A 13,559-nucleotide genomic window follows, 5' to 3' on the forward strand; every position below is an offset into this window, starting at 1 on the left:
GAGTGTAGGGAGGGGTGAAGTAACCCAGACAACTCCATCTATCAGAGCAGTAACAAATCACATTTCTGATCAACGAAAATGTTTCTAGCTGCTGAAGGACTGACTCCCAGACTAACTTGGAGTCAAGTTGTCCATTCAGCATGTCTTAGTCTGTCTCCCGTTGTTATAACAGACTGCATTAGTACCCACAAACCAGCTCATTTAGACAGAACAAAAAATTGCTCACATTACAGTTCTAGAGACTGCAGGGCCAAAGGTTAAGGGGCCGCATCTAGTGATAACCTTCTTGCTGATGGAGCCTCTGAAGAATCCCCAGGTGGCACAGCCATCCCATGACCAGAGGAGCCCTGGTTTGTAACAGACAGATGATCCATGAACCAATGACTGCATCATCCAGACAGGCAGACATTTTTGACCCAATCACCTCTTAAAGGTTCCACCTCGTCTCACTGTTTACTGTCTCACAACAAGGATTAAATTTCAACAGGTTTTGCTGCAGTCCTACATAAATTCTAATGACCACTGTATTCCTAGTAAATATTTATCAATATACTAAGTATTTGTTGAGCCATACTTATGAACTGTTTTCTGAAATTAGGGAAGAACTGAGTGTTGTATGATATTTTGTGTTCTGACAAATAAAGCTTGCCTGGAGATCAGAGGGTAGAGCTAGCCACTAGTTAACCATAGAGGCCAGTTTGTGGTGGCTCACACCTTTAATCCCAGCACTTGGATTGGGAGGATCCTGCCTTTGATCCCAGCACATGGGAGGCTCACGCCTTTAATCCCAGCACTAGGGAGGTGGAGATAGGAATATAAGGCTGGTGGAGACAGGGTCTCTGGCACCCATTCAGTCTGAGGATTTGCAGAGACAGGAAAGCACCCCCCCACCCCAATTGGGTCTAAGGATCTGGAGAGGTAAGAAGTTACCGGTGGCTGCTCTGCTTATCAGACCTTTCAGCTTTCACCCTCCATATCTGACTCAGGTTTTTATTGTTAAGACTAATTAGGATCACTCTTCAACTGTGACCCCTGTGATGATGATTTTGAGGCTATCATAGCAGCTTAGCAGGGTGAAATGGGTGGAGATGGTCTGGAAGGCAAAGCCGGTCCTAGGAGCCAGCCACTCACGCATATCTGCAGAGCAGGCATCAAGGGCCACTCAAAGTGTCTGAAAGTGATTGTCTTTGGGGATGTGTTTGCAGTGGTAACAGTAGAACCTCAGAAGTGAAGGGATGCTCGTGGATGAAGGTCCAATGACAGAAGTTTCAAGTAGGCTAACCATAAAGTCAATGACGCTTCCTTCAACACCAAGAGCATTTCCAGCCATCTGAAGCACTGCTACACACCATGATGGCAATTTCCCATGATTCCGTCTAGTAACTGCATTTTTCTCAGTGGTAGTCAGAGGTAGGCCAGAAACGGATTTGGAGGAAATGAACTGCTGTAAATCACAATAATGGCAGGAGAAGGTCTAGGAGTCACACCACCTGGTGTTCAACTTCTCCCTCATACAGATTATGGCAGGCAGAACTGTTTTCAAACATTGCTTCTTTACTGTGTATCTAACCCTGCTTCACCAACACACACACATGCATGTGCACATGCACACACAGACACACACGTGCACAGGCATGCACACAGGCACACAGACACCTGTTTCTGCTCTTTGCTTCATTTCTTTTTCCTCTCCCAGTAGCCTGGTCCTCCTTTCTCTTCACAGCCTAGCTAATGTCTCATCTTAAGGAAGATTGCAATGTCTTCACCCATGAGCTATAGTTTAATGTGTCAGCCTCTTTTATGCTGAGCCCAGGGCAATGGCTGGACTCTTATAAGACCCAGGACATTTGTTCCAGCCCCAGCCTCGAAGCCATTAAATAATAAACTTCCATCCCTCTCCCTGTGAGCTTTATCTCTGCATCACCCAAAAGAACTGGTGGCATTTCCTCTGTACACCTAGAAGGCAGAATGTGTGTGTGTGTGTGTGTGTGTGTGTGTGTGTGTGTGTGTGTGTGTGTGAGAGAGAGAGAGAGAGAGAGAGAGAGAGAGAGAGAGAGAGAGAGAACAGCAAAGCACAAAGTCCCTCCATCTCCCATCTCTGTGACTGTTTCTTATCTGTCATCTTCCATTGATTAGTTATTGACATCCACACTGAAGTAGCCCCACATTAGGACTGTATTGCTGACGGAGAAAGAGGTAATGACAGACACTCCTTTTCAAGTCAGGTCAAATCTTACTCCTCACCCCCACACCGGTGAGCTAAAGGGAAGGAAAACTCCAGGGATCCTAAGAGGCAGTGCTCCCAAAGCCCATTCCTGTGGCTCTCCCTTCTTCTGAGGCTGATGTGGCACACACCACCAATCTCTGGAGAGAAGGACATTATCCCTCTGCACCTGTCTTCTTAGAAACATGTTCTAAAATGCAAGACATTGTTCTCTGGACATATTATGAATTCCTCTTCAGACCTAGCAATTTGCACAAGCATTATCCTGTCCTAATAACATAATGGCCGTCATCAAGGAGACTACACACATTCATTAACTTGGCTTCTTTACAGCCCCTCCTCCTCTGACCAGTTTGCCATCTGGCTGATCATCAAAGGGCCTGGGCTATCCAGAGGACATCCTGGGGTGAGGACTCCTCCTTGTTACCACACAAACTGTCCTTTCCTTTCTTCGGAGTAAAACTTATAAACAACAGCCAAGAAAAAGAAGAGGGCATGAAGTTCCAATAGGATTGGGGGTGCACAAGGCGGAGTTGGAGGGAGGCAGTGTAGGGTGGGTGCCGCTTTAGTTAGGGTAAAACCAAAATCAGCTCGGGGAGGAATGGGCTCGTTTCAGCTTACAGTCCCACAGCACAGTCTGTCACTGAGGGAAGTCAGGGGAGGAAGTCAAACAGGGCAGGCACTTGGTGGTGGGAGCTGATGAACAGACCATGGGGGAGTGCTGCTTGCTGGCTTGCTCTGCCTGGATTGCTCAGTTTGTTTTAGTATACATCCAGAACCACCTGCCCAGGGGTGGCATTGCCCACAGTGGGCTGGACCTTCCCATAATAATCACCAATCAGCCGGGCGGTGGTGGCGCACGCCTTTCATCCCAGCACTCGGGAGGCAGAGCCAGGCGGATCTCTGTGAGTTCGAGGCCAGCCTGGACTACCAAGTGAGTTCCAGGAAAGGCGCAAAGCTACACAGAGAAACCCTGTCTCGAAAAACCAAAAAAAAAAAAAAAAAAAAAAAATCACCAATCAAGAAAATGCACCATAGACTTGTCTACAGGCCAGTCCTGTGGAGGCAGTTCTTGACTAAGATTCCTTCTTCCCAGATGACTCTACTTTGTGTCAAGTTGACATAAACATACATTGTATAAATGCATGAAATTTTCAAAGAATAAATAAAAATATTATTAAAAAGAAATAATTGGTGTCTGAGGAGACAGCTTATGTGACTTAAGTATAATATTGATGAGACACACACACACACACACACACACACACACACACACACACACACACTCACAAATGTTGGGGCTGGAGAGAGAGCTCAGTGGTTAAGAGCACCTGCTGCTTTTGCAGAGGTTTGGTTCTCAGCACCCACATGAAGGCTCACAACCATCTATAACTCTAGTTCTAGGATCCAACAACCTCTTCTGACCTCTCTAGGCCCCAGGCTTGTATATTATACTGGCTAGTTTTATGTCAACTTGACACAAACTAGAGTCATCAGAAGAGGAAGACTCAATTGATAAAAATGACTCCACAAGGCCAGGTGGTAGGCAAACCTGTAGAGTATTTTCTTAATTAGTGTTGATGTGGGGGGGGGGGGCGCAGTCCATTATGAGTGGTGCCATCCCTGGGCTGGTGGTCCTGGGTTCTATAAGAAAGCAGGCTGAGATGAGCAAGTCAGTAAGCAGCATCCTTCGTGGCCTCTGCATCAGCTCCTGCCTCCAAGTCCCTGCCCTGTTTGAGTTCCTGTCCTGACTTCCTTCAATGATGAACTGCCATGTGGAAGTGTAAGTCAAATGAACCCTTTCCTCCCTAACTTGTTCTTGGTCACAGTGTTTCATCACAGCAATGGTAACCTTAACTAAGACACACATGGTACACATACATACATCCAGACAAAACACTGGAATATATATAATAAAAATAAATAAATCTTTAAAACACCAACTAATATCTTATCTATGTGTAAATTTTAGATGTTTTTAGTAGTAACAAACAGCAAACAAAACAAAGCAAATATTACTTTTACAAAATGTGTTACATTTAACAATATATTGTTATAAGAAAAAGATAAGGGGCTGGAGAGATGGCTCAGCGGTTAAGAGCACTGGCTGCTCTTCCATAGGTCCTGAGTTCAATTCCCAGCAACCACATGGTGGCTCACAACCCTCTATATTGGAATCTGATGCCCTCTTCTGGCATGCAAGTGTACATGCAGACAGAGCACTCATACATAAAAATATATAAGTAAATAAAAAGAAAAGATAAAATAGGCAATTTACCTTATAATGATGAAATCTGTATTTATTATGAATAAAAGCCTTTATTGCTCCATGAGTGAGTTTTAGGAATAAATCACAGAGTCACTTTTGGAAGTTTTCAATCCAAGCCCATTATTTACATACTGTTTGCATGTTAGTCATAGAAAGAAAGAAAAATCATCACTGGAGATTAGCAGGTCAATGCTCAGGCCAGTGTCCTGTGTCCATCACAAGCATGTTGGTCATAGTTCCTGGAGATCATAGTGGTTGGGCACTGAGCATGCCCTGGATGGACACAGTACAGAGCACCTGTGTCGTCACAGTGCTTCTACCCCATTGGAAACCCTGAGGGCTGCAGGCATGAAAGAAAGCCTTTCAGGATGCCAGACTTCATCTATGACCTTGACCTGTGACTCCAAGCACCCACAGCCAGCTGAGTGCATAGACACAGACATCTCCATAGACATCCTAACTTCTGACCAGGAGCCGAAGGTAAAAATGGCAGCTCCAGTTGTGCGCTAGTGTCCCAAGATGTAGTCCAGGGTGGAAACCTCATGGGTTTTCACAGAACTGTATGTGCTTCTTTGGGGTCAGCTTCACAGGGAAGGTTCTCGAGAGTGAGCACTTTTCCTTCTATGGTCAGCAGCTGCTCCTCAAAGTAGAGGAGCTGGTCAACTTCAAAGCAGTCGCTGGCCCGAGGAACCACCGTCTCCAGGTGCTCCCGGATCTCTGCTTCACAGGCATTCTGATGCCTTGCTCTCTTGAGGTAATCGTAGACCTCCTCAAACACTTCTGTTCCTAGCTTCTGCATGGCTGATCTGCCAAGAAAGGTAGGAAAGATTACAAGCCCCACAGAGAGATCACCTGCAAGAAAATACACTTTAAAATCCGTGGTTGTACAAACAACACTGCAACCCTGTCACTTGGGAGGGAAAAGAGAGGAAGCTAAGATACAGTATCTCATCCTCAGCATTTAACAGTGATCAACAAGCAATGCTTGAGTGTGGTTGATTGTGTCCCAAGTACTCTTTAGAAACTGTGAGCACATATATACACGTGAGGTATATTCTTGCCTTGATCCATGTGTTTGTACACATAATGGATCTGTTGGTGTTTCATCATGATAATAACTCAAGAAAGGCTAGTTAGGATGAAAGGGGAGATTATATAGTCCATACACTGGAAGTCTAAAATCCAAGCAGCATAGCACAGCTGCCCTGCACTGAAGCCTTCTCCTTGGCCTGAACAGTAATGGTAAAAGTGTACGAGCACACAGGCAGCTACATCCCACCCTTAGTTTTGACACTATTTAAAATATATCTTCCATCTTCTCTAGACAAATTGTTTTGGGGTAGAAAGACACAAAGAGGCCAATAAGTGGTAAAAACATGGAATTTCACAGAATTAAAGTAAAAAAATAAAGAGGACATGAGCTATTCTTCAGGCATAATATAAGAAACCCTTTACATGCACATAGACAAAACATTCATATACATTTTTTTTTAAAAGTCCTGGGAGTGATTTGTATACTGTAAGGCATCCCTGCACATGAGGTGTAGAGTCCCACAGACATAGACTGTTACACACTCTTTAGCACTGCCATCTTGACTCATCTGGGGATGACAAGGAATCAGGATGATCAGGAATCATTAGGAATGAATAGTAGCCATCCTCTGTTGGTCTAGTATCTCAAGCAGCTGTCTACGAACAGGGCTGGGGTAAAGATAGAAGAGCTCTGTACAAATAGGCATGCAGTTCAGTAGCACGAAGCATCCCTCACTGGACATTTGACCTTAGGGTCTTTTTTCCCCCCTCCAATATTGCAGCTGTTGGCATGATGCCCTGTTGAGCTAATATTCCTTGTAGGGTTTTATTTGTGACTGAAACTCCATCCATTACTCTAATCACGGTAAAAGCAGACAGTTTAGGCTTACCGACTACAGAGTAAGATCTAGCTAGGTACTGCTAGAGACACACCTAAAACATAAAGTTTGAAAAAAAATACAAAAGGACTAAAGGAAAATGCCAGGAAGATTACAACCAAATGAAATCTGAGGTAGCCATATTAATAAAAGCCAGATTTATAAGTTCAAAATCATTGCTTGCCGGGCGGTGGTGGCGCACGCCTTTCATCCCAGCACTCGGGAGGCAGAGCCAGGCGGATCTCTGTGAGTTCGAGGCCAGCCTGGTCTCCAAAGCGAGTTCCAGGAAAGGCGCAAAGCTACACAGAGAAACCCTGTCTCGAAAAACCAAAAAAAAAAAAAAAAAAAAAAAAAAAAATCATTGCTGGAGGTGGGGTGGGGTTAAGAGCAGTTGCTGAACCATCATGAGGACCAGAGTTTGGACTTCGGTACCCAAGTAACAAGCTGGGCACAGCAGCCCCGGGAGGTTAGGGACAGCAAGGTCACTGTGCTGTGGTGGCTTTCAGTCTGGCCAAGGAAATGTGAGTCCCAGGGTTAGGGGGAGATCTTACCTCAAGGGGATAGGTAAGGAACCACAGAGGAAGATGTCGGATGTTCTCTTTTGGCCTCCATGAACAAATACATGTGTGCACATTTGTGTGTGTGTGTGTGTGTGTGTGTGTGTGTGTATACACATATATATACATACATACATATACATATATATACATATGTGTGTGTGTGTACACACTGTCACACACAAATAAATAAGTCCTTTAAAAGCCCATTATTAGGACAAAGAGTTACTACATAATGATAACGCTTCAAACCACAAGAAAAAATAAAAATCTTCAATTAGTATGCAGCTACTAACTAGAAGTATACAAAGCAATACTGAGATAAACTACTGGATATGTCTTCTTAACACAGGATTTAAATATAGCTGGCTCCATCATTAGTAAGTGGAAAATTCAAAGTTTTAGTAATGGGGCTGGAGGAATGGTTCAGTGGTTGAGAGCATGGCTGCTCTTCCAGATGATTTAGATTTGATTCCTAGAACCCACAAGGTATCTCATAACCATCTGTAACTCCATTTCTAGGGAATCTGATACCCTCTTCTGGCCTCCATAGGCACTGCATGAACATCTTGCACAGACATACACACAGCAAAATACTCATATACAAAATAAAAATAAAAATTTAAAACAAAATGTTAGCAATGGCATAGGAGACCTGCAGAGCATACTTACTGAACTTAGACACACTCAGAGCCCCCACTGTCACGAGGGGACACAGATTCTTCTCTGACTCTTAGGAAACATTTGCAGCAAGGAATCATCTAGTGGACAACTCAAGTCTCAACATTTATACATGTAAGCCAATTTAAATCATTTTCTAAATTATAGGTCAAAGAAAAAAACCAGCCATGCCATAAACTCAGGTGAGGCCAGGAGGAAGTGGGCAGGCAGAGGCCCCCACACTGCAGCCCTGTGGTGATGAATGCTTAGACTCAGGACATGTTGATATTTCTACAATGATGCACTGCGGTGCTCAAGAGTCATGAAATAGAAACTTCCATTTAAGAGGGTGCTCTCACTGCTATCTGTGATTTGGAAAAAGAGGGCAGCATCCTTTATTCTGTTCATTTAGAATGACTGTCTTTTTAAGGAGGCGGAGTGGGGTGTGGCTGGTGGAGGGCTATTGTTACCATTCATCACAGCTCTCAAATGGAAAGAAATTCCATTTTAATTTCCCATTCATTTTTATGTCCCAGTTCCTTTTTCAAAAAAAAAGGAGTCAGTCGTCTTTAAAGTTGCTTTAGCAACTCTTCAACATCAGTTTTTGCCCCAATTCTTCATTTACAGGTTGAACAGCCCAAGGTTGGGCGGGCATTGGGGACAAGGGAGGACCAGAGACCCAGTTACCAGGCTTATCAGGCTGATTCCACAGGCTGGATAATGGCACCTGAACACTGAGACCAGCAGCAAGGCTGCCCAGTTTCCAAAGCCTGTGTGCTTGGCTGACTCAGACCGGAAACTCCCTTAAACTCCCAGCGAGCACTTCCTCTCTCCTTGTCTGACCTCCAAACCCAGTCTCCCTTCTCCACCTGAGTAAAGACCTAAGTCAAGATCTCTTCACTTAGCCTTTGCTATACTTTCTAACCCTATTTAGTATTGGCTATTATTTTTGTTTTGAAACAATCTTATGTAGCTCAGGATGGCTTCAGACTCTATGGAATTGAGGCTGGCCTTGAACTCCTGATCCTCCTGCCTCCATCTCCTGAGTCCTGTGATGACACCAGTATTGACCATTCTTTCTGTCTTATTTATCTCTATCCCAGAGGTTATTTTTTAAAAAAAGGCCCATGTGTCCTTTGGCTCTGTAAGGGTAACAGATAGTAAAATATTCTCACATTTGAATTTTTGTTTTATTTTTAAACAATTTCATATTTACAGAAAAGTTCCAGAAGAACAAACACCTTTTTGGTACTCAAGGCTTTTGAGAATGAGTAATTAACTAGACACTTCCCCCATAAATGTTTTGGTTTTCATACATAAACTCTCACAATGAAGAGCAGCCCCACATCAAGAAATGACACCAGTGGCTTTACTGTCATTGTCAACCTTCCCCAGCTGTCCAAAGCACTGCAGTCTAACAAAGGCCGCAGGATGACCTGGATTTGGCCTCTTCAGTGATCTGGACTCCATCACTCGGAGTGTCTGTATCCACTCTCATTCTGTGACTACCTCTTCTTTTATATTATCCTGAAGATGATTTCAGGAACCTAGCCTCTTGTTATCTTGAGATTATCTTAAAGAGCCCTAACTATGCTCTTTATTTATTTTTTCTTTTTATATTATATTATGTTTTTAAATTGCTTCTTTAGTTTAAAAAGTGTGTTCTAGCAATTTTCCACCCTCACCTTCCTCCTACCCAGCCCCTGCACACACCCCCAGTCTCCCCACTCTCTTTCTTTTTCATGCCCCATGTGCCATTTTATCCACTCCCATCTTTCCTCATCATTATTATTATCCTCTCTTGGTCTTTTGTATCTTTCTTCACATTTACACATATTTATATGTATGTGTATATATATATATATATATATATATATAATATACATTATACACCTCCTATATTTAGAAGAATCTAAATTCTTTACCAGAAAATTCCGAGATGTAACAGCTTACAGCAAAGTAGCAGGATATAAAATCAATATACCAATAACAAATTTAATAAGAAAGATATTAAAAGAAAATCTCATTCACAATAGCATCATATAAACAAACAGCAAACAAAAATTTAGGACTACACCTAGCCAAGGAGGTACAAGGCCTCTGGTGTGAAAGCTTTTTTTTGCTACAAAGTCAAGTGTGTGTGTGTGTGTGTGTGTGTGTGTGTGTGTGTGTGTGTGTGTTGGGGGTGCACATGGACAATAGTGTCATATGGTGAAGGTCAGAGGACAGCTTTCTAGAATTGGTTCTCTCCTTGTACCATGGGGGTCCCGGGGATCAAAGTGAGGTCATCAGGTTGATGGCAAGTGCCTTTACCCACTGAGCATCTCACTGGCCTTTTGATGAAAACAAACACCCCAGGGAAAGAAGATTACAGGAGACACTAGAAGACAGAACTACCTCCATGAGTTGACAACTTTACCATTGTGATCTAATATTTATAAGTGATCTAAAGATGTAACAAAATCCTCACTGCAACTCCAACGACACTATTCACTGAATTAGGAAAAAAAACCCAAAGTTCATATGGAAACACACAGATGAAACCCGAATAACTAAATCAGCCTCAGCAGAAAGAACAATGCTGAAGGTAGCAAGACACCTACCTGTCCTCAAACTAACTACAGAGCCGCCGTGACACAAACAGTGTGGACACCTGTCCTCAAACTAACTACAGAGCCACCGTGACACAAACAGTGTGGACACCTGTCCTCAAGCTAACTACAGAGCCGCCGTGACACAAACAGTGTGGACATTTGTCCTCAAACTAACTACAGAGCCGCCGTGACACAGTGTGGACATTTGTCCTCAAACTAACTACAGAGCCGCCATGACACAGTGTGGACATTTGTCCTCAAACTAACTACAGAGCCGCTGTGACACAAACAGTGTGGACATTTGTCCTCAAACTAACTACAGAGCCGCCGTGACACAGTGTGGACATTTGTCCTCAAACTAACTACAGAGCCGCCGTGACACAGTGTGGACATTTGTCCTCAAACTAACTACAGAGCCGCTGTGACACAAACAGTGTGGACATTTGTCCTCAAACTAACTACAGAGCCGCTGTGACACAAACAGTGTGGCAGTGGCACAAGCAGACATGTAAGACAAAGCAGAGGACCCAGAAATAAACATGCACCTACAGTCACCTAGTTTTTGACCAAGGGGTCGGTCAAAAACTCACGTAGAAGAAACCAAACAGTCTCTTCGACAAATGTCTGGGAAACTGGACCTTCACCCGCAGAAGAATGAAGATATCCCTATCTTTCACCCCGTAAAAAAGTCAATTGAAAAATGGGTCGAAGACCTTAAAATAAGACCTGAAACACTAAAATGCTAAAGGAAGACACAGGGAAGGCACTGAAAAGACTTTCTGAAGAAGGTTCTAGTGGTTCAGGAAATAATCACGGTAACTGACAAATGGAATTGCATCAAAATTAAAAAGCTTCTGCACAGCAAGGGAAACAAGCTACAGAGTTCAGAGACAGCCCGAAGGGTGGTAGAGAAGCTTGTCTACTGTTAACATTTGACAGGGGACTAATATCTATAACCACTAAAGAACTAGCCCCACCACCCAACCCAAAAAATCAAGTCATCCAAGTCGATACATAGGCAAGTGAACAGAACAGATAATCATGAAAAAAAAAAAAGAGACCTAAGTGACCAATAAATATGTGGTAAAATATCCTTAGCCATCAGGAAAATACAGGTCACAACTACACTGAGATTCCCTCTCATTCCAGTCAGAATGACATCATCAAAAACAACAAGAAAGACAACAAATGCCCAAAGAGGCACATTTACACATTGCTGGTGGGAGCGCGAGCCAGCTGCAGTCACCGTGGGGATCAATATGGAGCTTCTTTGAAAAGCAAGGCAAAGCCACCCTGTGCTCCATAGCTAGCACTCCTGGGTATTTACTGGAAGGACTCTAAGTTAACATGTCACAGGAATCTTTGCACATGTGTATTTTCTGCACCTCTATCTACAACAGCTAGGAAAGGGAGCCAGCTCAGGTGCCCTCCAACCATGACTGGATGAAGAAAATGTTATACACATACACGATGATATTTTATTCAATTGTAAAGCACGAACTGGGGCAGGGGAGGTGGCCCCGTTGATAAAATGCCTGCTGAGTAAGCATGATGATCCAAGTTCAGATCCCAGCACCCATGTAAAAGCAAGGCAGAGTGGTGTATGTCTGCAACCCCAATGTTGGGGCAGGAGGCTGGCACAGATAGACAGATCTCAGAAGCTCGTTGGCCAGCCAGCCTAGCCAAATCAATGAGCCCCTGGTTCAATAAGAGACCTTGTATCAAATAGTACAGTTACAGCCTGGTGTGATGGCTAAGTGGATAAAAGGACTTGCCATGCAAGCCTAATGACCCAAGTTTGATCCTCTGAACCTACAGTGGAAAGAGAGAACTGATCCCCGCAAAGGTCTGACCACCACATGTGTACCACTGCATGTATGTGTGTGTGTGTGTGTATGTGTGTGTGTGTGTGTGTGTGTGTGTGTGTGTGTGTGTGTGTGTGTGTGTGAGCACATAAACATTCTACACAATAGTAATAAAAGAAGGTGGAGAGTGATCAAAGAAGACACGTGGCTCTGACTTCTGGTCTCCACACTTGTGCACCCACTTAGCACACACTCATGTACACATCCTCATGAACAAGTGCAAACATCACAACATTCACACACATATACAAAAATAACTGAAAAATAATGAAATTATGACATTTGCAGGAAAATAGATGGAACTGGAGACCATTATGTTAAGCAAAATAAGCCAGTTCTAGAACCATAAATATTGCACATTTTTATTTGTATACTGTGGTAGTTTGAAATGTAATTGGCCCCCAAAATCTCCTAGGGATTAGGAGGGGTGGCTTTGTTTGAGTGGATATGGCCTTGTGAGAGGAAGTGTGTCACTGTCAGGGTGGGCTTTGAGGTCTTATGCTCAGGATACCACCCAGTGTCTCAGTCAACTTCCTGTTGTCTGTAAGGTTTAGGACTCTCAACTACTTCTCCAGCACCATGTCTGCCTGCATGCTGCCATGCTCCCCACCACAGTGATAATGGACTGAACCTCTGAAACTGTAAGTGAGCCACCCCAATTAAATGTTTTCCTTATGGTGTCTCTTCATAGCAATAGAAACCCTAATTAAGACAGAAGTTGGTACCAAGAGTCGGGTATTTCTGTGATAGGCCTAACTTTGCTTTTCTTTGGAGTAATATGGATTTTGGGAGTTTGAGTTAGGAAAGCAGTGGGATGCTTTAAGTGCTGTTTAATGGGCCATACTAGTAGGAGCATGGAAGACAGTGGTGCTGAGTGTGATTTGAGGAGCTGTGGGGATCAAGAGGTTTTAGAGGAGAGGAATGTTAGTCTGTGGCCTAGAGACTGTGATATTTTAGTGAAGAAAGTGGCTGCTTTTTCTCCCTTGTCCAAAGAATCTGCGCTTGAGGCTAAAGAAAAGAGTTTTGGATTAATTCCATTGGCAAAGGAAATTTAAAAATAGACTAGTATGCCTCTGTCATGTGGTTATTAGTGTTAACTCTAATGAGGATTTATAATGAAAAGAAGCAAGCTGAGCAAGGAAAAATATTTGAGGAGAAAAGGAGCACCAGGAAGTGGAATGGAGCTAAATCCTGTGTTCAAGGAGATAAACAGATTAAGAAATGGAATCAAGAGAATGGTGACCTCAGGGCAAGATCCCACCCAGCTAAGTTTCCAACTTGTGAAAAGGAATTAAAGAAAAGTTTAGAGCCAGGTGTGGTGGTACATATCTTTAATCCCAGCAATCAGAAGGCAGAGACTGGTGTACTTCTGAGTTTGAGACCAGCCTGGTCTACAGAGAAAGTGCAAGGATAGCCAAGCTTAGGCAGTAAAGGTAACAATCAAAAACAGAAAGCTAGTGAGGTGTAATTGAACAAGGGA

General features: G+C 43.4%; 2 protein-coding genes across 5 annotated transcripts in view; one reads left to right on the plus strand and one right to left on the minus strand.

Moving 5' to 3' along the window:
* Positions 1–13,559, plus strand: part of Mrpl3 (mitochondrial ribosomal protein L3) — a 134,721-nt gene that overhangs the window by 92,412 nt on the left and 28,750 nt on the right. The gene's annotated exons all lie outside the window — the stretch shown is intronic.
* The window catches only part of Nek11 (NIMA related kinase 11), a 243,740-nt gene that overhangs the window by 20,261 nt on the left and 209,920 nt on the right, over positions 1–13,559 (minus strand). The window contains exon 15 of one of the 4 annotated variants that reach the window (XM_052718925.1): positions 4,218–5,299. The exons of 2 other annotated variants lie outside the window; for them this stretch is intronic. In XM_052718925.1, the coding sequence (XP_052574885.1) occupies positions 5,044–5,299 (256 nt within the window). In that variant the 3' untranslated portion in view covers positions 4,218–5,043. Of the gene's footprint in view, positions 1–4,217; positions 5,300–13,559 lie in introns of those variants that run through there. One more of the 4 variants, XM_052718926.1, reaches the window with a different exon arrangement.

Source organism: Peromyscus californicus, unplaced genomic scaffold (genome assembly GCF_007827085.1).
Source record: "Peromyscus californicus insignis strain IS unplaced genomic scaffold, ASM782708v3 Scaffold_11__1_contigs__length_118956290, whole genome shotgun sequence".
Classification (NCBI taxonomy): Eukaryota; Metazoa; Chordata; class Mammalia; order Rodentia; family Cricetidae; genus Peromyscus; species Peromyscus californicus.